General features: G+C 40.9%; 2 protein-coding genes across 17 annotated transcripts in view; one reads left to right on the top strand and one right to left on the bottom strand.

Moving 5' to 3' along the window:
• Nucleotides 1-24889, bottom strand: part of rap1gapb (RAP1 GTPase activating protein b) — an 87087-nt gene that overhangs the window by 27423 nt on the left and 34775 nt on the right. For 5 of the 14 annotated variants that reach the window (XM_058055946.2, XM_058055950.2, XM_058055941.2 and 2 more), the window contains one exon: nucleotides 9024-9117. Coding sequence is in view for 5 of the 14 variants with exons in the window: in XM_058055941.2 (XP_057911924.2) it covers nucleotides 9024-9117 (94 nt within the window). In the remaining 9 variants the exon portion in view is untranslated. Of the gene's footprint in view, nucleotides 1-1912; nucleotides 2549-5928; nucleotides 6039-9023; nucleotides 9118-24889 lie in introns of those variants that run through there. The other 9 variants (XM_078798652.1, XM_078798645.1, XM_078798646.1 and 6 more) reach the window with 4 other exon arrangements.
• Nucleotides 13364-22923, top strand: LOC131106660 (dual specificity tyrosine-phosphorylation-regulated kinase 4-like). Of its 3 annotated transcripts, none has more exons than XM_058055960.2 (13): nucleotides 13367-13588; nucleotides 15994-16167; nucleotides 16973-17033; nucleotides 17141-17310; nucleotides 17387-17523; nucleotides 18845-18985; nucleotides 19058-19196; nucleotides 20736-20805; nucleotides 20893-21065; nucleotides 21130-21190; nucleotides 21261-21363; nucleotides 21437-21513; nucleotides 22788-22923. In XM_058055960.2, exons 1-13 carry the CDS (start codon nucleotides 13412-13414, stop codon nucleotides 22868-22870), a joined length of 1566 nt encoding a protein of 521 aa, XP_057911943.2. In that variant the 5' UTR covers nucleotides 13367-13411; the 3' UTR covers nucleotides 22871-22923. The 3 variants fall into 3 exon arrangements, with proteins under 3 accessions (XP_078654784.1, XP_057911943.2, XP_078654785.1); XM_078798659.1 differs by lacking the exon at nucleotides 13367-13588 and adding an exon at nucleotides 14934-15022; XM_078798658.1 differs by lacking the exon at nucleotides 15994-16167 and having other exon boundaries at nucleotides 13364-13588.

Below are 24889 nucleotides of genomic sequence, written 5' to 3'. Positions count from 1 at the left end.
TTAGTCTGCAAACTAAAATAACCACCATGGTCTTTAATTAGTGCCAGGTATTAACATCTGTGGCTGTGGGAAACCTACTGATGTTAATGTTTAATTTTTTCATTTTTATTTTTATTTTATTTTAATTTTATTTGGGCAAATATATGAAACATTACAGTGCATTTCTTACATCAACCAAAATATAACTTTCCATTATTTATATTTGTATTCAACTATCTGATCACAAGCCCAAAAGGAGTAGGCTGAAGCAAAAGCTTATAAATGCCTACCCCTTTTTGCAAGATATAATCATGTTCATGCCACAGTCTTGTTTTCCCCTGTTATTATTATCATTGTAATATTACTATTGTTATTATCATTATTATTATTATTATCATTATTGTTATAATCTTTATCATTATTACCATTATTATTATTATTATCACCATTATTATAATCATCATTAATATTACCATTTTCATCATTACAGTTGTAACAATTTTTTTTTAATTATTTAATTTTACAGACTTCATTGCTTCTTGTAGAGTGCTGTATCATTCCATCTGTTTTCTGAAATCCGCAGTATTTGTGCTTTTATTGTCAATTTATTAGCCCACTTTTTCCCCCCTAAGTGTAACATTTACATATCATTTCCTGGATTGCATGTGTCTAATCTTGTGCATTTAAAAAAACAAGAACTTGAGACTGTGTCTGAACAGGTGACCAACTCAAACATCAGTTTCTTCTTGTTAAGCCCTACCTTGACATTTTCAGACATGCTTTTAGTTTTTGTGTGTGTCTAGTCTTATAATTTTTCTCTAATTTTCCACACAACATGAAAGAAGCAGTCGTTAAAGTATCATGACTAGGCAACAACCAGCTTTATCTACCTCTGCATGCACTTTAAAATATTGGTTGCGTTACTCAGCTTTTTTTGTGAAAATTCTACGTGTTACTTGAACTCATCAGCGTAGTTACCGGTAATTCTGTCTGACCAGTTTGCTCTTTGCTGCCATTACAACATTGGTTCTGCAGCTGCTATGTTGTGCAATATGCATGACTTGTTATTTCAGTCAGTGAATTAGAGCAAATGTTTTCCTTTCCAACTTTATCATGCACTCTAAATGATCATTAAAGTCAGGCAGTCTCTCTCCAGTTATGGCCTGCTTTCAATTAACGGCCATGGTGTAGCCAGCGTATAACTACGGTGTGTTCAAGGACCACTGAACAAAGTGCAAGATCTCTACATCTCTACGTGGTATCATATATTTATAAATGAATACAACATTGGTTCTGCAGCTGCTATGTTGTGCAATATACATGACTTGTTATTACATGAACAGTCAGTCAATTAGAGCAAATGTTTTCCTTTCCAACTTTATCATGCACTCTAAATGATCATTAAAGTCAGGCAGTCTGCTTTCAATTAAATGCCATGGTGTAGCCAGCGTATAACTACGGTGTGTTCAAGGACCACTGAACAAAGTGCAAGATCTCTACATCTCTACGTGATATCATATATTTATAAATGAATACCGACTTTCTGTGATATGTTTTCTGTGAAAAACAGCAGGGATCCACTGCATATGTATTTGTAGTTTTTCTAATGAGATTTAGCACCAACTTGCACGCCTGCTGACCATTGCTTTGCTGCAGCTGCGCCCCAAATTTAATTGAGTTTTACGTTTGTTGGCACACTCCTGACTCCAAAACAAACACTGTCCATTGTAGACTACATGATCAGTGAACCACAAGTATCTGGTCTGTCCCTGCAGGGACTAGGGAGGGGGTGGGGGGGGGGGGTCACACAAGAAGCAAAGGACCTCATCTGGAGCAGAAGCACTTGAACCACTGAGGAGTAAGCACATCAGTCACATCTCTCCCACTATGGCGGCATGATGGGACCACTTGTAGCAAAGTGAAACATACTCACATCACTCAGGCACCTTCTCTTCAGCAGAGGCTTGCAGGGGGCGCTGTGGGCCCGCCTGTGTGACAACAACCTATGCTCTGTCATTACTACAAAATGCAAAAAAAATAAAATGCTAACTCGAATCCAAAGTGAAAAGACGGAGTAAAATTGAGTTGGCACGTCGGTGTGCAAGGAGAAAGCTGACATTAAAACGTGAGGATAGAATTCCACTTCCTTCCTCTTTTTTACGCACTGTATAACAGTCCGGCACACACATTTGCTTTGGAGGAAGTAGAAGGAAGGGAGGAACAAAATGTCTCAGAAGCTCCCCCCATCACACGCTACAATTGTGTACACTTCTCTTTTTGTTGAATCACAACATGGGAACACTCGTCTTCCTCTTTGCTCTGTGAACAAAGCCAGCTCTTAAAGGCCCCTTATCATGCAAAAGCGACATGTTCTAATAGCAGTGTGTGTTCCCGAGAGCCTATTTATGAGCGCCGTACATGAGAAATCGCGCTCAATTGTTTGTGTTTTTATAATAGAGGCGCTCAAACGCTCGTTTTTGATGTCGTCAAGAGGGAAGAACCTTCTTCCTCATGGACATGACCCGCCGCTAGCTAGATGAAGTCACATCTCTCTTGTAAGCTAACATCTTCACAGTGGACAGCTTCGTAAAAAGAAAAAAAAGAAAAAAATGAGGCTTTGCTACACAACTTAAAACAACTATCGATTTGTCAACAACAGGCACACGAGCTGTAAGTTTTATCCTTCTGTATTTCATCAGCAAATAGGCTAACCTAGCTTGATGTTGCTGTTAGCATTGTGGCTCACATAGGGAAGCTAATGTTGTGACGTTTGTGTCCTCTTGAATGTATTATGTTGGGTAAGTGCAGGCTTAGCGTATATATACACATACATATATACATACATACGTATACATATATACATATATATGTATACATACATACGTATACATATATACATACATATGTATACATATAAACATACATACGTATACATACATACATACATACGTATACATACATAAATACATACATATACATATATACACACATACATATATACATATATGCATACATACGTATACATATATACATATACATGTATACATATAAACATACATACGTATACATATAAACATACATACGTATACATATAAACATACATACGTATACATACATACATACATACATATACATACATACATGCATTCGTATACATACATACGTACGTATACATACATACATACATACATATACATATATACACACATACATATATACATACATATATGCATACATACATATATACATATATATACACATACATATATACATACATACGTATACATATATACATATATATGTATACATACATACGTATACATATATACATACATATGTATACATATATACATACATATGTATACATATAAACATACATACGTATACATACATACATACATACGTATACATACATAAATACATACATATACATATATACACACATACATATATACATATATGCATACATACGTATACATATATACATATACATGTATACATATAAACATACATACGTATACATATAAACATACATACGTATACATATAAACATACATACATATACATACATACATACATACATACATATACATACATACATGCATTCGTATACATACATACGTACGTATACATACATATATACATACATATATGCATACATACATACATATATACACACATACATACATATATATACACATACATACATATATATACACACATACATACATATATACACATACATACATACATATATACACATACATACTATATATACATACATATATACATATACATACATACACACATACATATACACACATACATATATATATAAAGTGGATAAAATACACAATAGCACTTCTTGGAGACTTGGCATGGACAAAGTCATCAAAGCTCATTAGCTTTAAAGCTACAGACACACAAAATGACATGCCCCCAGTGGGGCTTGCTAAAAGCACTTTTACACTGTCAAACCTCCAGCATCACAGTTAGATTTTGGCCATCATTCTAATGCTGTCTTATGTCAATTTAAGTTTACTCCACATCCCATTCTGATTTCCACACCAATATGAAAGGTTTAGCACTGCCAGCATTTCCCACTCACTGTGTGCAAATCGTGGAGCATGCACAACGAGGATGAGATGTGTTTCTCCCTATCAGTCACACTGGCAGCCATCAGATTATATCTTTGACCCTCTTCTGTAGGGTTGCTTACTTCCAAGAGAACAAACCTTAACCACATTCAGTATCAGTCAAAAGCTCATTCAATAGAATAGAATAGAATAGAACTGCATTCATTTATATGAATGGGACTTACACATATTGAGCAGAAATAATCACACTAACTCATTTTAATGAGTAAAATGGATCCTGATTCCAATTCCCAAAAAGGTTGGTACACTCCAAAGACTGGAAACTCCATACGCAGAAGAACAATATGATGTATGCTGTCCAGTGCAGTGAGAAATGCACCGATTTTTACATTGGGAAAAATAAATTAGCCACTGAGCAGGCGCATGGCACAACACAGATTCAAGACTGGGTGGTCTACCTGCACCTTAAAGAACAGGAGCACTCTTTCGGAGGACAAACATGTACATATTACGTGCTAACGATGAATCTGCACGATCGATTGATCGATATAACTGCCTTGCGCTGGAGACCAATGCTTTGACACTGCGTTGACGATATTATGACAATCATTGATCTGCTAATTGCATACAATGACAGGATTAGGGGTTAGGGGTTAGGGGTTAGGAGTTAGGGGTTAGGAGTTAGGGGTTAGGGTTAGGGTTTAGGGTTCACACTCCCCCCGAGAACGGTAGCAAAGTGAACTGCTTGACAATTCATCAAAGATTTGAAATTTGCATGCATCGACTTCTTGTTGATTCTTGTAATCTGTTGGCATCTAAACAAACTACACACATCCATCCCGGGCGCAATAATATACCATCAATCATGAGCGCAGAAATCAATCGATTTGTGCGCCAACGATGGATCCATCGATCGATCGCGCAGATCCATCGTTAGCGCGTAACATACATATTCCTAGACAACAGAGAAGAAGGATGGTGTGAAAATGAAGTGAGGGAATCCATCTAGTTAAGGTTAAAAAACTAGTCTCTGAATACTTCCAAAGACTAAGACTCAGACTCAGTCATTTAGCCTCTAAGAACGAAATAAAGCATAGCCAAATGGGTCTATGACATCAATAGGATGCCACCCAAACAACCATGGTTGGCGGGCACCACTCCATTGTATCCTAACAATCGTGATTTGACACTAAAAAGCCAACCATTCCCGCCTGGATCCGCTTCCTGTTTTTGAGGATAAATACATTGGATCTTGCTTGACTAGAGCTGTCCTACCTAGTCTTTGAGTGTGAAATGATGAAGCCTGCTCAGATGAAACATAGTTGAAACATGATTCTGGACTGAATACTTGATACTTGAGTTTGAGACCCTTGCTTTTGATGCATTTTTCCAAAAAAATGATGCTTCAACTTTTGGGGTCTCTGACTTGATATTAATTCGACTGTACTATGCCGGCAATAATGAGAAGGCTCGGCTGTGTTGGAAAGCAAGGCTAAGACCTCTTCATCTCAGAGTATAGCGGCGCACGAGTGGCTGACTTATTAACGGCGGCGCCGCTTGCCTGGCAGACTCGCCTCGGTGACTGTCAAAGATCCCGCATGCAAGCGCATATAAAAGGGTGGCATAAATAACCATCAACTACCGCCGCCCGTCTTCCTACTCAAAGTGTGAAAAAGGAGGTGAAGCTCGACTTCATTAAGTTTACACAAGAGAAGAACTTCTTTTTTTTGTATTTCCTGGAGGCAAACTAACAAATGATTTGCATTCAAGGCAATATGCCCGCACAGCGCCCCCCCCCCAGCACCACGTTGATGCTCTCAGGGTTATTCTCAGCCTCTCACGGTACACTAACCTTCAAAGGGAGTCAATCAATGGCTGCAGAGGTATGGCTGAACCGCTGGAGTTATGTTTGCCTGCTGAGTGAACATTGTTGGACCTCCATTGTGTTCCTGCACAGTTTGCCACTCATCTGAGTGGACCCTACAGACATCATCATCACCAATGTATTGATTTTCATTCTTCCACAGAATTCACATCACATCGAAAAAATAACCACAAAAGAACTGATTTGATGTTGATATTGTAACATCATAAATACATATATATCCCAAAATGATTAATACATGTTACATGTTCATTTTTATTTGTAATTTGGTAACATCTAACAGAACATATATTTCACACACTATTTTATGCTTATAATCCCAACAGTCCACCTTGAATATTTGTCTAATTTTATCTGTAAAAGTGTCAAACTATTAGCTATATGTTCTAATGTCCACTTTTTTTCTGGAGCACTTTAAACATCAGACCACATCAAATTCCGAAATTGAATTTTAGTTTTGTTGTTTTTTGTTTTTTTTTTTTTACTGAATAAGACATCCGACTTGCAAGTCATGTTGCCATTATGTATGTTAAAAATTGAAATACTGAGAAAGCAACTGGCGGGCCGGATTCAAACGCATGGTGGGCCGCATGTGGCCCCCGGGCCGTAGTTTGTCTACCCCTGAAGTAAAGGCTCTGAAGTCTGCTGTGCTCGCAAGTAGAGACCAAATGTTAGTGGGAGCAAAATAAAAAAAAAAATATAGGCAATTTTGCAAAACTGCATTTGCGTCTGTGTCTGTGTCTGTGTCTATCCATGTATTGTATGCATGCTTCCTTATAGCACACGTCACTTCCCTCATAACAAAATGCATTTTAATGACATGACATATACTGCATCGGCATGACTGTTTATCCTCATACATAATAATTTATAGAGTCAGTGCATAAGTCAATATAAAAACAGGGAACAGGAGTTTATAAAACATAATGTATGTATATGTAAATCAGTTCCCAGCAGCGCCATATACTGGTTATATTTATGCAACCACTGCGTTGCTTGCAAATTGTATTTACAGCATGACAGAAGTAATAGGCTTCCTATACTATGAATTAGAGAGGAACTTACTGCCGCACTACAGGCGCCTGCCAAGCACAGTTACAGGAGCTGGGATAGGATGGGATGGCAGGGGCGAGGCGGGGAGGGGATTGGGCATTCGCTGCACCTTTCACCCGGATGCAATCGCTCCAGGATAGCAGCTGATGAGGCGGATAAAGGCGCACATGAAAGTAGGCTGGCCAGGGATGACTCACCCCAAAAGTCTGGATTGGGGCTAAAACTAAGTCTTTTTTTTTTTTAAGTATTTTTCTTTGTGAGCACTGACACGCATATAATTAATGCAATATTTTAGTGTTATTTCCAGACTGATGGATGAAAGTCAGCAGCACTGATTCGCCTGCTGAGAAAAGCAAATTATACCCATCTTATGCTGCATACATGCCAAGCAGCCTCATATATAGAAAAATATAATACATTATGTTTTAATACAAGGAGAATGTGCGGATGCACGGCCGTCGAGTGGTTAGCGCGCAGACCTCACAGCTCAGAGTTCAATCGCACCCTCGGCTATTTCTGTGTGGAGTTTGCATGTTCTTCACGTGGATGTGTAATTGCTACTTTATTCTTTGTTTTGTTTGTTTCTTATATTACCTTTTGAGTCCTTAATATTACAACTTCATGCTTCTTAGTAGGATGCACGGCGGTTGAGTGGTTAGCGCGCAGACCTCACAATTAGGAGACCCGAGTTCAATTCCACCTTCAATTGCATGTTCTCCCAGGTGCATGCGTGGGTTTTTTTCCGGGTACTCCGGTTTCCTCCCACATTCCAAAAACATGCTAGGTTAATTGGCGACTCCAAATTGTCCATAGGTATGAATGTGAGTGTGAATGGTTGTTTGTCTATATGTGCCCTGTGATTGGCTGGCCACCAGTCCAGGGTGTACCCCGCCTCTCGCCCGAAGACAGCTGGGATAGGCTCCAGCACGGAGGATACAACTATTATGCGGACTTCCTTAACCGTGCTAAACATCAGATTATTTTCTACAAAATAGAAATGGGTGGTTAGCACGCAGACCTCGCAGCTAGGAGACCAGGGTTCAATTCCACCCTCGGCCATCTCTATGTGGAGTTTGCATGTTCCACACAGTGCCCTGTGATTGGCTGGCGACCAGTCCAGGGTGTACCCCGCCTCTCGCCTGAAGACAGCTGGGATAGGCTCCAGCACCCCCGCACCCCTCATGAGGATGAAGATGAATGAATGGCTCAATATGTTGAAACCCTCCTTTGGTAGTCAACAATGTTAAGAGTTGTTTTTTTTTTTTTGTCTCATAAACGGGTGTCTGGCATCGACAGTGCAGTGTTTGTCATTCATCACATCCACCGTGTGAAAAGTGCTCTATTGCAACCATCTGGCTTCATCCATCTACATTCATCACATCAATTAGTTATATTTTATAACAACAACAACAAAAAACTAACATGCACAGACCAGGAAAAACTATGAGCCTACTGACTATGTACTGTTTTTCCCAATATTATAACTCAAGGGCGCTACACTAAAGCAAACAAACAGGATGTCATTCTGACTCATTATAAAACATCATGAAACTAACATGTACTTGCAGTCACGTACTGCCGATCAAGAGAATTGCTATTATTATTCTTGTCACTTGTTGCTTGGCAAAATACTTGGAGCGCTCCTCAAATATGCCAGTCACAATTAGTGTTTCCTCTGCAGCTTAAGGGAACTGGTCTGGTTTGGTCCACACAGCAGCAAAATGGTAGGGAGAGTTGTTGGCAAGAACATAGTCAAAGTCAAGCAAACAAAACTCCAGATACTCCATTACGTCTGTGTATTATGATGAAAAGGTTTTTAATAATAAGCTAACCAGAGCACTTCACAACCAAGAACAGGAAATAAAGGAAAACAAACACAAAAGCGTTGCATGATGCAATGCCTAACAAAGTGGGAACAGTTCATTTGTAAAAACAGATTTGTCCTAAACACAATAATTGGATGTTCACTTGAAATAAACAAATCAGTAATCCAAGAAAGAAGAACATACCTGTGAGATCAAGGGAAGAGGAAAAAGTCCACCGGAATGTTGGAGTGAGCGCTTTACTTCATCGGGGATGCGGGGGATTCTTCCATCTTGCTTCCTGAGAACCATAAAGTGAGTTTAGGACTGTTAGTTGGATTTAAGAAACTAAAAACCTCTATCCAAAAAACGGCAATGAAATGAGGACTCTATACAAGATACTGATAGTGGTTTGTTTTGTTTAGGGCAACAAAGCAAAATAGAAACTTTTATCTCTTTGTTCTTTGCAGAACTCCTCCCCTTTGTGTATGTGTGAGGAATTAGCAGGCTGGCCGAGCAATATTACTTCACACTTTGTCTAACACATCAGTCACTAGTTCGAAGTGGCGGCCCATCTGTGCGCACATCCTGTTCACAAACCTGCAGCAGAGGGACGAATTACCAAAACCGATAAGAGAAGAATATCGCAAATTGGAATCCTCGCTCGCATATTTGGTCCGTTCTGTTGTTTTTGCCACCGTGAATAACGATTTTCAGTGTGAATGTTAGTGAAAGGAACCGGAAATGGAGAGCTTGATTGAGTTTGTGAGGATGTTGTACGTACGTCGTTTGTCACAAAGCACACAAACAATCGCACAATTTAAAAAGTGCAACTTTCAAATGTTAGTCTCCAAGAACTCTTGAGATTGAAGACATGCAGCCCATCCAGTTCGTGCTCAACTTTCAGATTAATAACTAACATTTTGGATCACTGTTGGATGTAAAATAAAAAACCCTGATTTTTGGATGTAATCTGTTAAAGGTGCTTGGAGTGGCTGGTGGTCAGATTAGCTGTTCTTTTGTCCATCTTGGAACAGTTCGATTTCTTAAACCCAAAGTCAATGAATCCTATTGATTTTGGAAGCCAAGTAGAAATATGCTTGTGTTGGCTGAAGCTCAAATTGGTTGCCTTTTTTGACAGAACTCAACCATTCATTCATTCATTTTCTACCGCTTATGCTCACAAGGGTGGCAAGGGTGGTGGAGCCTATCCCAGCTGTCTTCAAGCAAAAGGCGGGGTACACCTTGGACTGGTTGCCAGCCAATCATACATAACATATAGACAAACAACCATTCACACTCACATTCATACCTATGGACAATTTGGGAGTCGCTAATTAACCTAGCATGTTTTTGGAATGTGGGAGGAAACCGGAGTACCCGGAGAAAACCCAACATAGAGATGGCCAAACGTGGAATTGAACTCAGGTCATCTAGCTGTGAGGTCTGCGCGCTAACCACACGACCGCCGTGCAGCCCAGAACTCAACCACTTTCAAACTAATTTCTTTGAACGTTTTGGATTATTGTTTGTTGAAATGTTATGAACCCAGTCAGAGGGACAAGCTGGACTCAGAAGTCATAATTTCAAAATTTTTGGAAATTATTATTACCAAAAATCCTCTTGATTTTTGATGAGTTTTTGTTGACTCGTTCTGCACACTGCAGTTCACATCCTTAAAGCGGACCTATTATGCTCATTTTTCAACCCTTTGTATTGAGATGTGGTCTCAATACAGCTGTGAGCAGCTACACACAATAACCCGCACAGAAAACTTTCTAGATCTTCCAGAATCTGCACCTATTCCAAATGTATATTCTTTCATTTGTGCTTCATGTCTGTTTTGATCTATGCCTCCAGGTATGCCCTCTCTGCTGTGATTGTAGACATGCCCAAAGTGCTTCCTATCTATGAACCATATAAGGATGTTCGCCCCTCTGTGACATCACAAAGGGACAGTTTTACCACGCCTCTTGAAATCGAGCGTTTTGAGCCATGCCAAACTTCTTTCAGGGCTCACTTCCAAATGTTCAAACTTAATTATCTGAAACTTTGGCATCATTTAACACGGGAATACAACATTCTAACTACATTTATAGGTCAGAAAAGTGGAAAATGCATAATACGTCCCATTTAACTTGTTTTTTTACACTTTTTCATTGTATAACAGATGCAGATAATATAGGTTTGTCCACAGTTTGACTTTGGAACGCATTAATTCACTTTACATTGTTTCCTATGGAGATACGGTTTTGAAAGATCATGATAGAATTACATTGATTCATTGCAAGAGGGGGTGAGGATAAGGACCGCCAGAGACCATTTTGTCCTTGAGTGTCCTTGACCACAATGACTCTTGGGGCTTCTAATTGATGACTGATAAAGCAACATTGATATGGATGCTTGTACTGCGTATAATGGATACATCACAGCTAGAATTGCCAACTAATTACACCGACCCCCGGTCAACTGTGACACCGCTTCCTCTTCACAGATGCTGCATGCTCTCCTGAAGAGAATCATCTCATTACATGGATAATGTGGTGATCATTACGTCCAAATGGAGGCCGACTTTTGCTAGTAATCCAACAGAGAAAGAGAAGAGAAAGGTATGCTTCTCGAGTGTAAATTAATGCAAGTATCGTTTTTGGATGCTGATGAGTTGTGATCAGAGCGAGCACATCAAGCAAAAATGAAATCAACAGAGAAGCGTCCGTCGTTCCAGCAGATTAACTAGTTGCCATGTTGTGGCTCATCATTTCACATGACAGCAGCCAAGAAAGAGACGAGAGAAACTAAAGCGGCGTGTCTTCTCCTCTCTGAACCCACGGCTGCTGCCAACAAGCTGTACATCGTACATCTTCATTGGTTGGCCAGTCAAACCAACCGCGGCTTATTTTTCACGGCCCTAAATTCTCTTTCACCTCTTATTCTTCTGCTTCCAGCTGCAAGTTGTGGAAAATGTGTGTTGCCTAGCAACCAGATGAGTGCTTGGATTGATGAAGTGCAGTCGAACTCAACTACTGTTCCACTAAACATAAGAGCATCCATCCATCCGTTTTCTATGTCGCTTATTCTCACTAGGGTTGTGGGGGTATGCTGGAGCCTATCCCAGCTGACTTTGGGCAAGAGACGGGGTGCACCCTGGACTGGTCTCCAGCCAAGCCAATTGCATGGCACATATAGATATTGGTATTCATCCGGAAGGACAAGCCAAAATCAGTATGAGGATCAAAAGTTGTGGCAACTCCGAAACCAGGAAAAACCCGAAAGAACAAAAACTCAAACTAACCAACAGAACTAACATGCAAACTCCACAGAGATGGCCGAGGGTGGAATTGAACTCGGGTCTCCTAGCTATGAGGTCTGCACGCTAACCACTCAACCGCCAAACTACTACCACTTGTCTGAGGTCGGGTCGCCGGTGCAGCTGCCCAAGAATCCCAGACTTCCCTCTCCCCAGCCACTTTGTCCAGCTCCTCCTGGTGGATCCTGAGGCATTCCCAGGCCAGTTGGGAGTTGGGTCTCCCCGGAGAGGCGTCTAGGAGGCATCCTAACCAGATGCAGACACCAGAGAACAAAGGAAGCTGGGTCTTTAAACACCACTAATTGCAATTGCAAACATTTGTACACAAGTCCACTGGGGTAAAGCGGCTGGAACTTCCTCTCCAGCATTCCAAAATAAGAGTACAGGACAGGCAGGTATAAAATGGTAATTTGAAGGCAGTTGAAAAATGGTCTGGCCGGAACCACAAAGATGGAGGCGACCTTGTCTCATCCTGGAGCGCCATTCAAACAAATGTTTCGTCACAAAAATAGGTAAAAACAATTAACAAACAATGACAAAGAAAAAGACTCTGTGAAAAACAATCAAGTGGCAGAAACAACAGGTAAGTCAATGGTTCAGCTGATAGAACAACCAAGAAGAAAGCAATCAATGAACCAGTGCTGTGACGCTGGCCCTTTAAACACCACTAATTGCAATTGCCAACAGCTGGGCACGACTCAACTGGGGTAAAGCCACTGTAATTTCACCCACAACAGGAAGTACTACCTTTCAAAATAAGAGCACAAGACAGGAAGCGATAATTCCTATCTTGCGGATCATGACAGAAAATACATTTATAACACAGTTGAATGAACACATTTATTTTGTTATTGCCTCAATTGCCTCTCCCCATCACACATCAGTGCCATAATCCATGTTCCTTCAACTCTATATTTCGACTGCATGACCGGCAAAGAACTCTATTGAAAGTTTTCACTGCCGTGTTTAACCCTGGTCTGCCCTCGGGTGGTCAACACCTGCTATGACATCCCAATGAACGGTAACGTATATTTTACTCATGTTATATTTCTTTAAAGACTACACCAGTATTAATGGCTGGTTACCACAGCAACAGCGTGATAAACCATCGATCTGCACAGAATCATCAATTCACTCCCACCCCCACGCCCACAAAAAAAAAAAACGCGTCACGAAAAAGTACATTTTTTTTAACCAATACTTGTCATCAATGCTGGAAACTATTTCATGGGATTATGACGACACCGCGAGACTTTGTTACAAATTAAAGTGCAGGGCGGCGTCAGTAATGACTTTAAAAATAAAGTCATCAAGTCGTGGGAGAAAGAAAGCGATGATGAATTTTGTGGACCAAAGTCCGCTCATTAAGAAGAGGCGCCTGGGACTTGAGACTGCAGCATCGGGGAAGATGCTGCCAACAGTCAGGCCTAATAGTGATAGACAAACTAATGAGCAACAAACCAAGGTTAGTTTACCTTAAAACGGTACCCTAGACATGCATATAAGCATCATATTGTTATGCTGTACTCATAGAACACTTGACATGAATCATAATAATCATTTCATGAGTTGCAGAAACGAATGAATTGAACAATATGTTGTTATTATTTAACAATATGTTGCATTAAGAGCTCTACGCTGTTATTTGGGTAGAACCTGGTCACCCATAACATCCAGGAATAGTTATCAATATGGAATAATATATATGACACATTCTTATATATATATATATATATATATATATATATATATATATATATATCCTGTTCCCAAGTCTGTTTAAATGTGTTACTGTTCATAATTCCTCCACCTCACAGGTGTGGCATATCACCATGCTGGATAGATAGAAAGATTGTTATGATATATTGTTATGATATATTAGGTGTATGCAGGTTAAATGTACTTATATGCTTGCTTATGGCATTTTCAATGCACAGCAATACTGTGATGAGAGCCCGATACCCGTTGTTGTCATTCATCCACAAGCATCACGTCATGTTTGCAGCATGATAATAATGCACAGCCCCAAGTTGCAAGGATTTGTACATAATTCCTAGAAGCTTCTAGAACATCCCAGTACTTCCATGGCCAGCATACTCATCCGATATGTCAACCGTTGAGGATTGTTTGGTATGCTTAGGATTGGTGTACACGGTATTTGGAGTACATGGTGGTCACATCAGACACTGACTAGTTTTGGGAACACCACCAATACAGTTAAACTGGCTTTGATTGTGTAGTTATTACAGTTATGGTACCGCTTATCCTCATGATGGAGCCTATCCCAGCACACTTAGGCAAGAGGCGGGGTACACCCTGGACTGGTCGCCAGCCAATCACAGGGCACATATAGACAAACAACCATTCACACTCACATTCATACCTATGGACAATTTGGAGTCGCTAATTAACCTAGCATGTTTTTGGAATGTGGGAGGAAACCGGAGTACCCGGAGAAAACCCACGCATGCACGGGGAGAACATGCACCCTGCAAAAATGTCTCACCGGTGTGGCACTTTGTGGCTGGCAGGGTGTGGTTAGTTGGAGGCTCACCATGTGATCCCTCGTCAGGAAGCGGCTATAAAAGCCCCGTTCCCAAACCATTGTACTTGCAAGTGTGGGCAAAATATGGCTATGACTACTACCTCAGTATGGATTTGGGGAGCATGCAGGCACTTTTATTGTTTGCAGGGCTGCGTCTGGCTATGGATGATGTGTGACGTGCAACGAGTGTGACGTGTGAGTGTTTGCGCCGCGCTTGAAATGGCCGTTGTGCACACTGATATCACACAATCCTCTCCGGGGACACAGAAGAGGGAAGTCAGCTGAATCTGCGCTTCAGAGGGCAGCGGATGCGGCTGGAGGGGCCCAGCACAGGTGGATAAACCTGCTTTCCATTTAGGTTTTCAGTTGATAATGTGAGAAGACTAGAAATAAATCCATTGTGAAATACAAAATATGAGTTGTGGTAACCAGCATTGTGTTGATGTTCTGGTAAAACAAACATATTGACTTAAAATAAGCTATGAAAACTTTTTTGGTGAACCCTAAGATAGATTTAAACATTTACACTGCATGAATGTAATCGATATAATTGGGATCGGGACATTTCTAGATGGGAGTGTCCATCCATGCATCCATTTTCCTACATTTATCTGGGTCTGGGTCGCAGGGTCAGAAGTATCAAAAGGGAAGTCCAAACTCCACCGGGTTCCACCAGGAGGACACCAAGGTGTTCCCAGGCTAGCTGTGAGACATTTTCCCGGCTGGGCTTGTCCGGAACACCTCACCGGGGAGTTGGCCGGGAGGCATCCAGACTGGATGCCGGAACCTCTCAATGTGAAGGAGTGGCTCTACTCTGAGCCCCTCCCGGATGACTAAGCTCCTCACCCTATTTATTAGGGTGAGTCCAACCCAAAGCTAAAGGTCAGAGGTGAGGGTGGGAACACCGATCGACCGGTAAATTGAGAGCTTTGCCTTCCGGCTCAGCACTCTCTTCACCATGATGGTCCAGTCCAGCGACCGCATTAGTGCAGACTCTGCGCCGATGAACCCGTCGACCTCACGCTCAAGACCCTGACATACTTGAACTCCATCCACCAGGGGCAGGACCTCATTCCCAACCCGGAGGGACCAATCCACCCTTTTCCGACTGAGAACCATGGCCTTGGACTCGGTGCAAACTTCCCCAGTAAACGCTAAAGGTCACAGCCAATGAGGTCACCAGGACCATGCAAATAGCAGAGATGACATCATCAGGCCCCCGAACTGGACTCCCTTGACGCCTTTATTTTACTTTTCTTAGGTCATGTTAAAATGTAATCTCAGTATTGTTTATGAAATGAATATTTCTGTATAAAAACTTGCAGATCCCGCTCACTGCTAGAGTCCCCAAAGAGCCAACCAAGTCAACCAAAAACACCCAGGCAACCCATCATTGCCAAACATCCCTGCCGTCAAACCACCCGCACAAAATAACCAAACTGGGGTTCCCTCAAATCCACATGACTCAGCAGAAGACAGTCTCCACGCCTGCTCAACAGGTATGCACTTTCATCCTTAATATGCTGTTTTGTCAACATGGCACTTGGAAGCATGGAAAATATTTACTGGGAAAATGATTGACAATGCTAGCACTAACTTTACCAGCCACTCCAGTAATTTGTACTTAGCATAGCATTGCAAAAATGAACATTTTGACTTAGTACTCTTAATGATTGGAAGTGCATGAGAAAGTGGAAGATGGTATCTCCGCTTGGGTATCACTGTGGGGAGTTTGTATTTTCTCCCTGTGCATGCGTAGGTTTTCTCCGGGTACTCCGGTTTCCTCGCACATTCCAAAAACATGCTAGCTTAATTGGTGACTCCAAATTGTCCAAATGTATGAATGTGAGTGAATGATTTAGTGTGATGTTTATTTGTGCCCCGTAATTGGATGGCAGCCGGTCCAGGGTGTGCCAGGTGAAATTTGCTGGGATAGGCTCCAGCACAACCCTGCTACCCTAATGAGGATAAGCGGCATGGAAAATGGATGAACGAATGGAGAAACTGGAAAGGAAAATGCAGGTTTTTGACCGCAGGGTCATTTATTAAATTAAAACAAACAATGTCTTTATGGTTAGTACACTTAAGTACACTTATAAGCACATGCCGGGGTCGATAAAGCTACTTGCTTACCACACGTGATACTAGAAATGTAGTTACTGCCATCTTTTTATGACTATAGGACATTAAGTGGTTAAGTGAATAGAGTCGTTAAATGGTGGTATTATACTGCAAACGAGATGGATCTTAATTGCACACTCTGCTGGGTACTGCCAAAAAGTGAATTTTCAATTCTTTGTTCAGATAAACAAAAGCTGCAAGAACAGAATCCTCACTTCCCAATCACCGGGCAGGACTCCTCAATGTAAGAACCAAACAGAACTGTTGTTTTTCTATCAATACTATCAAAACTATCAAAAAATCCTTGAGCGATTTCTATGATCCAGATACTGTACTCTCTGTGATGCACAGCGGTTCTCCGAGACAGCAAGCGATGCCTGACGGCGTACGAGCAGAACGAAATCAGAGAGTACCGACAAGTGTGGTATGTCGGAGAAAAGGCCAAGAAACCCAGGCGCTCGAAAGAGGTCACGTCGGAGGACGGCGAGTCCTTTGATGACTCCAAAGGGTTCTACAAAGTGGTGAGTAGCCCACTTAGCAGATTTGTTTGTATTGTATTTGTTTTGAGTTGATGGCAGATTTTATTTTCATCGGCAGAGAGTTGGCGACCATCTGGCCTACCGCTTTGAGGTGCTGGGGGTGATGGGATCTGGACTTGCAGGAAAGGTGCTCAAATGCAAGGACCACAAGGCTATGGCTCCTGTCGCTGTCAAGGTTTTTCGAAACACAACCGAGTAAGACATCACTGTAGCAATACTTTGAGAAAAATCCACATCAGGCTTGAAAGAATGTACTAATTTAAGCCTCAACCTTTTTCGGTTAAATCGTGCCCATTTCCGGTGTATTACCTAACAGCACTAAATTCATCACACAGTAACTTAATACTCAAAAGGTGTATAAACATATATGCAAACATGCCCCAATTAAAAAAAACAGTTTTCCCATAAGGCATTGTTTCTGTGCAAAAAGAATGTACCAATTTAAGCCTCAACCTTTTCCAGTTAAATATTGCCCATTTCGGGTGTATTTCCTAACAGCACTAAATTCATCACACAGTAACCTAATACTCAAAAGGTGTATAAATAAATATGCAAACATGCCCCGATATGACTAAAAATAAACATAGTTTTCCCATAAGGCATTGCTTCTGTGCAGTGCATTCACTGCAGTGACATTCATTGACACTGCAATGAGCTTTAACTAGCTAACTTTAGCAGCACCTCAGCATCATTTTCGATGCTTTCTATCCTCTATTGAAGGAAGGAACACCAAACTAAAGCAGCCAAAGAGAAACCAACAGGCAAGCTCACTTGAAGCAGCTAAGATTTGTAAAAGTAGGACGTGACAAAACATTGTTCACAAAAGAAAATTGACAAAACAAAAAAAAAGTCGTATCGATATACGTTTCTACATTTCTAATGTGTGATGTGAGTGTTAGTTGCTGTGTGATGAGTTTAGTGTTTGTAAGATGAAATGGTGAGTCAGCCTTTTCCACTGAGTAATGACCTCCTGAAATGCCCAATGGGTTGGTAAGCTAGTTGAGACTTCATCTCACGATCGGCTCCTATCAAAAAGGGCTGACTGGTCCTCACTTAGTTGTGTACGCCACAATATGGCACTCCCATGACGTGGACCCATGCCTGTATAAGGACAAATCTGTTAAAAATCTGGATCAATTCTGGATAAGCGGTAGAAAATGAATGAATGAACTTTCACTTGTATAGCGCTTTCCCACCTCCAAGGCAATTTGACACTGAGCAACTGGGCACTCAATTTGACACTGAGCAACTGGGGTTTCGGTATCTTGCCCAAGGATATTTGGACATGATCACGGGAGGCAGGCAGAATGGGACCCACAATTCGGTTGGGAGGCAACCACTCTTTCACCTGAGCCTTGTCGCCCCGGGAAAATATTATAATTCAGACCTGCAATAAAAGCCTGTTGGCCAGGCTATCAAGTCTGGTTCTGTGATACCTGCTTTTCATTCAGCAGTAATCTTTTAGTGTCTAATATACATTATTTTGGCAGTGCAGTGAGAATGTTTCTATTTCCAGAGGTCATAAGCTTGCACAGACGGAATTAGACAACCTAAAGACCTTGCAGCGGCTAGACAAGACCAACAAAGCCAACATGGTCCACATGAAGGAGCATTTCTACTTCCGTAACCATCTCTGCATCACCTTTGAGCTTTTTGAGTGAGTCGAAGCCAACTCAGTAAGTCTACTCTTCATTGATGTCCGAGTAACATTGCCGTCATCTCCTGTTAGAAAGGACCTCCATAAAGCCTTAGTAGAAAGCAAACTGCGGCGACTCTGTGAGGCCGACATCAGGAAATACGCTATTGATGTGCTCAAGTGTCTGAAAGTGCTCAAAGACGTGCAGCTCATCCATGGTGACCTGAAGCCAGTAAGTCAATTAGACTGTCCATTATTCTTATTTTTGTTTGAAAGTAAAAAAAACCTTCCTTGCCTTCAGCATTTCCAAAAAAAATACAAGGCTGCAAGACGTAAATGGTTCTTCAGTAAAATGGCTGAATATGTGCGGATCTCTCCATATTGATAGAGCAGGCAAGTTTATGGCCTGAAATAAGACAGTGAAATACAGTTTGAAGTTTTACGAGTCCAAACTGGCTAAAGACTGACTCAAGGGTTTTCTTGTGAAGAGAACAAATCAGCTTTTCAATATCAACTGTGCTATTCATGTCACTCAAACTGTACGCAGAACACACGAGGGACAAACAATACACTAATAAAATACAAAATACTAGAATGAATGAAAATAGAGTAAAGAAAAATAGAGTAAAGTATTATAGAAACCTTTCCAAACCTTTCCATCTCAAAAATACTGCAAAATTATTACTACGGCTTTCTCAGATCCTTGAACATGTTCAAGGATCATGTTCACGGCTAAGTGACACAAATTCTCATTCATCCCCACAGCACCACTGTGCACTTTTGTTTTACACAAATGGTTGCTGTGCGTCTATGGACTTCAGTGGGGAAGTGTAGAGTGGGTTGTTCCACTGCGTGAAACTGGGCGGTCACTGAATAAATGCTAGGCTTCGTCCCGACCATTAGCTGTTCAGCGCCTGATTGGATGATCTGCCTGAGGCCAAAATCCCTTTTTGATTGACAGTGAAATGAGTGACTCAGCGATCTACCAAGTATAAACCTCCACCAGAGCAAGTTTTTCATACCATTGTTAAGAATTAGAATTACATATATACATCTAGAATTATAATTTACATATAAATAAACACATTTATAATGTAAGCCTTAAGAATGACCAGTAGCTGCCACTGGTACATACCTACGACATGCTAGAAACATGCTAGATTACCTGCAGTTGATAAATGACCATGTAGTTGTTTCCACTTTCTCATGCACAAGTTAAAAAAGTTAAAAAGGAAAGGAAAAGTTTTACAGTATATACTCATTCATGCATTTTCTACCGCTTTTCCTCACGAGAGGCGGGGTACACCCTGGACTGGTCGCCAGCCAATCATAGGGCACATATAGACAAACAACCATTCACACTCACATTCATACCTATGGACAATTTGGAGTCGCCAATTAACCTAGCATGTTTTTTTGGAATGTGGGAGGAAACCGGAGTACCCGGAGAAAACCCGGGGAGAACATGCAAACTTCACACAGAGATGGCCGAGGGTGGAATTGAACCCTGGTTTCCTTGCTGTGAGGTCTGCACTACAGTATATTCTGTATTTCCAAATGTTGCATTGATTTTTTTCATCAAACATCATCCTAAATAGCAAATATAGTGGGTCCAAAGGTAGAACCTTGGGGGACTAAAATTGTCGAACATGCAGCAACCTTATTTCAGGTGTTGATAAATGAGTTTTTAGAGAAAAATGTCATAAATATATTTGAAATATGAAAAACCTAAGAATAAAGACACTTCTGAAATGTTCTATGGATCTTTCAGGAAAACATCCTATTGGACAAAGAAAACAATGCAGCAGTGAGTGACTTTGGTGGGAGCATCTTCATAAGAGGTGAGACTCAGTGACCCCAGTAATGGAGACATCTTATACATGTCGACATATGAAATACATATCTTTACATCTCTGCATCCCTCACAGGTCGGCCCATCAATCAGACACTAGCCTACATGGCTCCGGAGTGTCTGGTTGGCAAATGTTGCACCACAGCCTCGGACATGTGGAGCCTCGGCTGCACGCTGGCAGAGCTGGACTGGGGATTATTTCTCTTTAAAGGCAAAAACAAAGCGGACATTTTTAACTGCATAACAAGGGTAATAAATCCTAATAATTGAATTCTCTTGTTTTTAGGTTAATGACTGTAACTGTTTACTCTAGGTGCTCGGTCTTCCTCCTATTGACTTGCAGGCTGCAGCCAGCAAAAAAAACTACTGCATCGGTGAGCAAAAACTATTTCTCCTTACCTTGGGGTGCGAGAGCGTTATCATGATTGATTACTTGTGATACAGAGAGCTCGGACGCGGAAGACAAAAACCAACCAAAGAACCCTCTGGCCATGAGATTGAAGTCGAAAAATCCAAAGTTTCTGGATTTCATTCGCTGTTGCCTCGAGTAGGTTGACCTAAAATGATCATACTGGACAGGCTGCAGAACATCCATGAACTGATTGTGTATCATTGATCAGATATGACACAACAAAACGACTAACGCCGGAGAAGGCTTTGCGGCATCCATGGATCAAACAAGCAACCAAACATTCATGTGAGTCCACTCACACACGTCATTGCTTCTATATCAATCATATTGATAATAACTGAGCTAAAAAATAAATAAATCTTGGTCAGTGAGTTCAGCACTTTGACTTCATCTTGATAGATGACCAAGACTGATCTTTGTAATGATTTCTATATGAAGTACAGGATCTGTGTCTTTGAGCTCATCTGTATGCAGATGAGCGCTTATGCTGCATTCAAGATTAAAAAAATTGGCGGCCTTGGTTAAAGGGGACCTATATGCTCATTTTCGGCCCTTTGTATTGAGTTGCGGACTCCTATAGAGCAGCTACAGACAATAACCTGCACAGAAAGCTTTCTAGATCTTCCGCAATCTGCACCTATTCCAGCTGTATTTACTTGGTCTTTCAAAGCGGTATGTTTTAATTTATTACACCCACGGCACATGTTTACTCAGGGAATCCGGCTCACTGTGATGTCACAGTGAGACTGCAACCGAGTATTCAGAGCCATACCCAAACTTCCTTCAGGGCTCACTTCCAAATACGCAGATCTCATGAACTGAAACATTCTAACAACATTTTTAGGTCATAAAAGTGGAAAAAGCAAAACAAAGAAAGAGTAAACAACATGGCTGATGTCCTGGTTAATTATATACAGAAAAACATCAGTGCCATTAATCTATTCCAGAAGGTTACACTTTGATTTTTCCCATAAGATATAAAATAAATCCACTTTATTTGTCTCAGAAAGCCAAAAAATATTCACCAATAACAATAGTTTTATGTGCAGAATAGCAGAAATTACATTGTTTTACATGCATACAAATCCAAATGAAATGATTTAACTTAGTTTTTGGAATGTGGGAGGAAACCGGAGTACCCGGAGAAAACCCACGCATGCACGGGGAGAACATGCAAACTCCACACAGAGATGGCCGAGGGTGGAATTGAACTGGGGTCTCCTAGCTGAGAGGTCTGCACGCTAACCACTCATCCGCCGTGCAGCCCCAATCATCAATCAACCAATTTCGAGTAAATCACTCCCCAATTCCGGTTTATGCACCGCCCATTCCGAGTTACAGATAGTGGTGTACTCGCTCATCCCCAATGTTTATGGTAGTTGGACCTGAATGATCCCGTTTGACTCCCTTTTTTTCCAACCTGAAGACAACATAATTATATTAAAATGTCAGTTGAAGCCACATAGGTATGACATATCCACAGCTAGAACCTGGAAGTGTTTAACCTGTCTTCAAAATGTCTTTTTGTTGCGTGTGTGTGTGTGTGTGTGTGTGCTCAGATAACAAACCGACTATAAGCAGCTTACTGAAGAGAGAGAAGATTCCACCACCGATGTTGCAGCCGACCACGATTTACAAATGACCAGACGCCCGCTTGACGACCAGCTTTTTTTATGTATAGGAAAAATTGACAGATGCAAAATAATTGCAGAAAAAAAAACATGCTTGTCCAATAAGTCATTTTTAGCACGTTACTGTTTTTCCTCTTAAAAAGTAGCTCTTCCTTACTCAAGAAAGACTACTGAAAAACAGCAGTTCCTCATTTGCTCACTTAGTAGCAGAACCTTGTTTCAAGCTTATCTCTTGTCAGCAGAAAGTTGCCAAGATGGACACAAAGCGTCGGAAAGTAAATCTTCATTCTGCGTGTTACCTCCACAGACTGCTGGGTCATTAACTCAGTGATAAGAATTCCGCCTTTTATGTCGACCAATCACGGCCAAGGTGCGCTGTGGCTGCAAATGAGCTCGCGAAACGCTGAATGAGCCACAAAGTGAATTTAAAACAAATGTAATTAGAATGGTGGGTCGGCACAGCAAAGCCCACCACACACACTGCCACCCAAACCACCCCCCCAATTTCTAATTGTATTGATTATGATCTTTAATAAGATTCTAATGAATGGACCTGTTTCAATCAGACGACGTTACTTACACATTACACAAGTCCAGCACATGCAAGAGTCCAATGGGACCTCAAGTTCCCAGTGAGTCTGAAGTTGGAAAAACAAGGTTTGTCCAGGTTGCTTAGTACAATATGGCTACATATAGTTGAGGCTCTGTAATACAAGTGGACTTATCTTCATCTTAGCAAAAACCTAACAATTGTGTAACCGTATCGCCGGCGCAAGGCCACATGCAGTGTGAAAATGACTAATTCATGTGCACCGTCGCTAATGATGCAGCGCTTTCTTTGGCAAATAGCAGGAAGCCGCAGGCAGCACAGGAAGCGTCAGACAGCATCGCATCAAGGTCCTTTATCCTAGCGTAGGATTGTCTATTAATGGAAGACTAACTTAGTCCACTAGAGCTAAACAGGCTTTCTCGGGATGACAATATCCTAAATACTCCCAAACACTCCTGAATTGAGTTTTATACGATACAGCATCCCTCACTTCTCTTTGGGTCATACCATTTTGCCTCAAGGTCCCATAATAGTGAATTGGCAACGTGTTGACCGAAATCTGGCCTTGGTTTTGCTGCTGCAATTAAAGCGTTTTGCTGAAGCCCGACTGGGAACACACCATTTTGTGTGTGTGAGCATTAATGCTGATGAGCTGTTTGTCCAGGCTTGTATCCAAAAAGAGCTATTGTGCACTTGGTGCACTTTGTAGGTCCAAGGTAAGAGATACAATATTAATGACAGTAGCTAGCATAGACATGTGAACTACTGTGTCAACATTACTCCCATAAATAGCAAAATGCTAGGGTAGCCTAATCACTAGGATGAAAATAAAACCTACAGCTTACAATTCTGTAGCTGATATTTGGCTCAAGTTCAAATTGTGTTTTAAGATGTGTAGCAAAGCCTCCGTATTTTCAGAGTATAAGTCGCACAAGGCCAAAAATGCATAATTCACTAGAAAAAAACACAAGTCACACTGGAGTATAAGTCGTATTTTTTGCGGGTAATTTATTTTACAAACTACTTGACCAAAACCGACATTGCGTCCTCTTGGAAAGCAAGTTCTAACAATAAAATAATAATGTACTGCAAAAAAGGTCAGTAAGGATAATTCATAATGCCACCTACAGAGAACATACTAACTCTTTATTTCTAAAATCACAAATACTTGCTGTATAAGTTGTATTTTTTGCGGGTAATTTATTTTACAAACTACTTGACCAAAACCGACATTACGTCCTCTTGGAAGGCAAGTTCTAACAAAATAATGTACTGCAAAAAAGGTCAGTAAGGATAATTCATAATGCCGCCTACAGAAAACATACTAACTCCTTATTTCTAAAATCACAAATACTTCAACTTGCTGATATAGTTCATCTTCAAACAGCTAAAATAATGCATAAGGCTAAAAATAACCAATTACCTAAAAATGTCATCCAATACTTCTCTACAAGAGAGGAGAAATATGATCTCAGGGAAG

The sequence above is a fragment of the Doryrhamphus excisus genome, linkage group LG18 (assembly GCF_037039965.1).
Source record: "Doryrhamphus excisus strain RoL-2023G ecotype Guam linkage group LG18, RoL_Dexc_Guam_v1.1, whole genome shotgun sequence".
NCBI lineage: Eukaryota > Metazoa > Chordata > Actinopteri > Syngnathiformes > Syngnathidae > Doryrhamphus > Doryrhamphus excisus.
The sequence above is the reverse complement of the archived record's forward strand: the minus strand, read 5'-3'. Positions and strand labels throughout refer to the sequence as shown.

Coding starts and splice junctions, on each gene's coding strand:
- LOC131106660 (XM_058055960.2), top strand. CDS start 13,412: ATGACTTTAAAAATAAAGTCATCAAGTCGTGGGAGAAAGAAAGCGATG. Junction 13,589..15,993: donor CTAATGAGCAACAAACCAAG/GTTAGTTTACCT, acceptor AAAAACTTGCAG/ATCCCGCTCACTGCTAGAGT. Junction 20,806..20,892: donor TGGGAGCATCTTCATAAGAG/GTGAGACTCAGT, acceptor CATCCCTCACAG/GTCGGCCCATCAATCAGACA.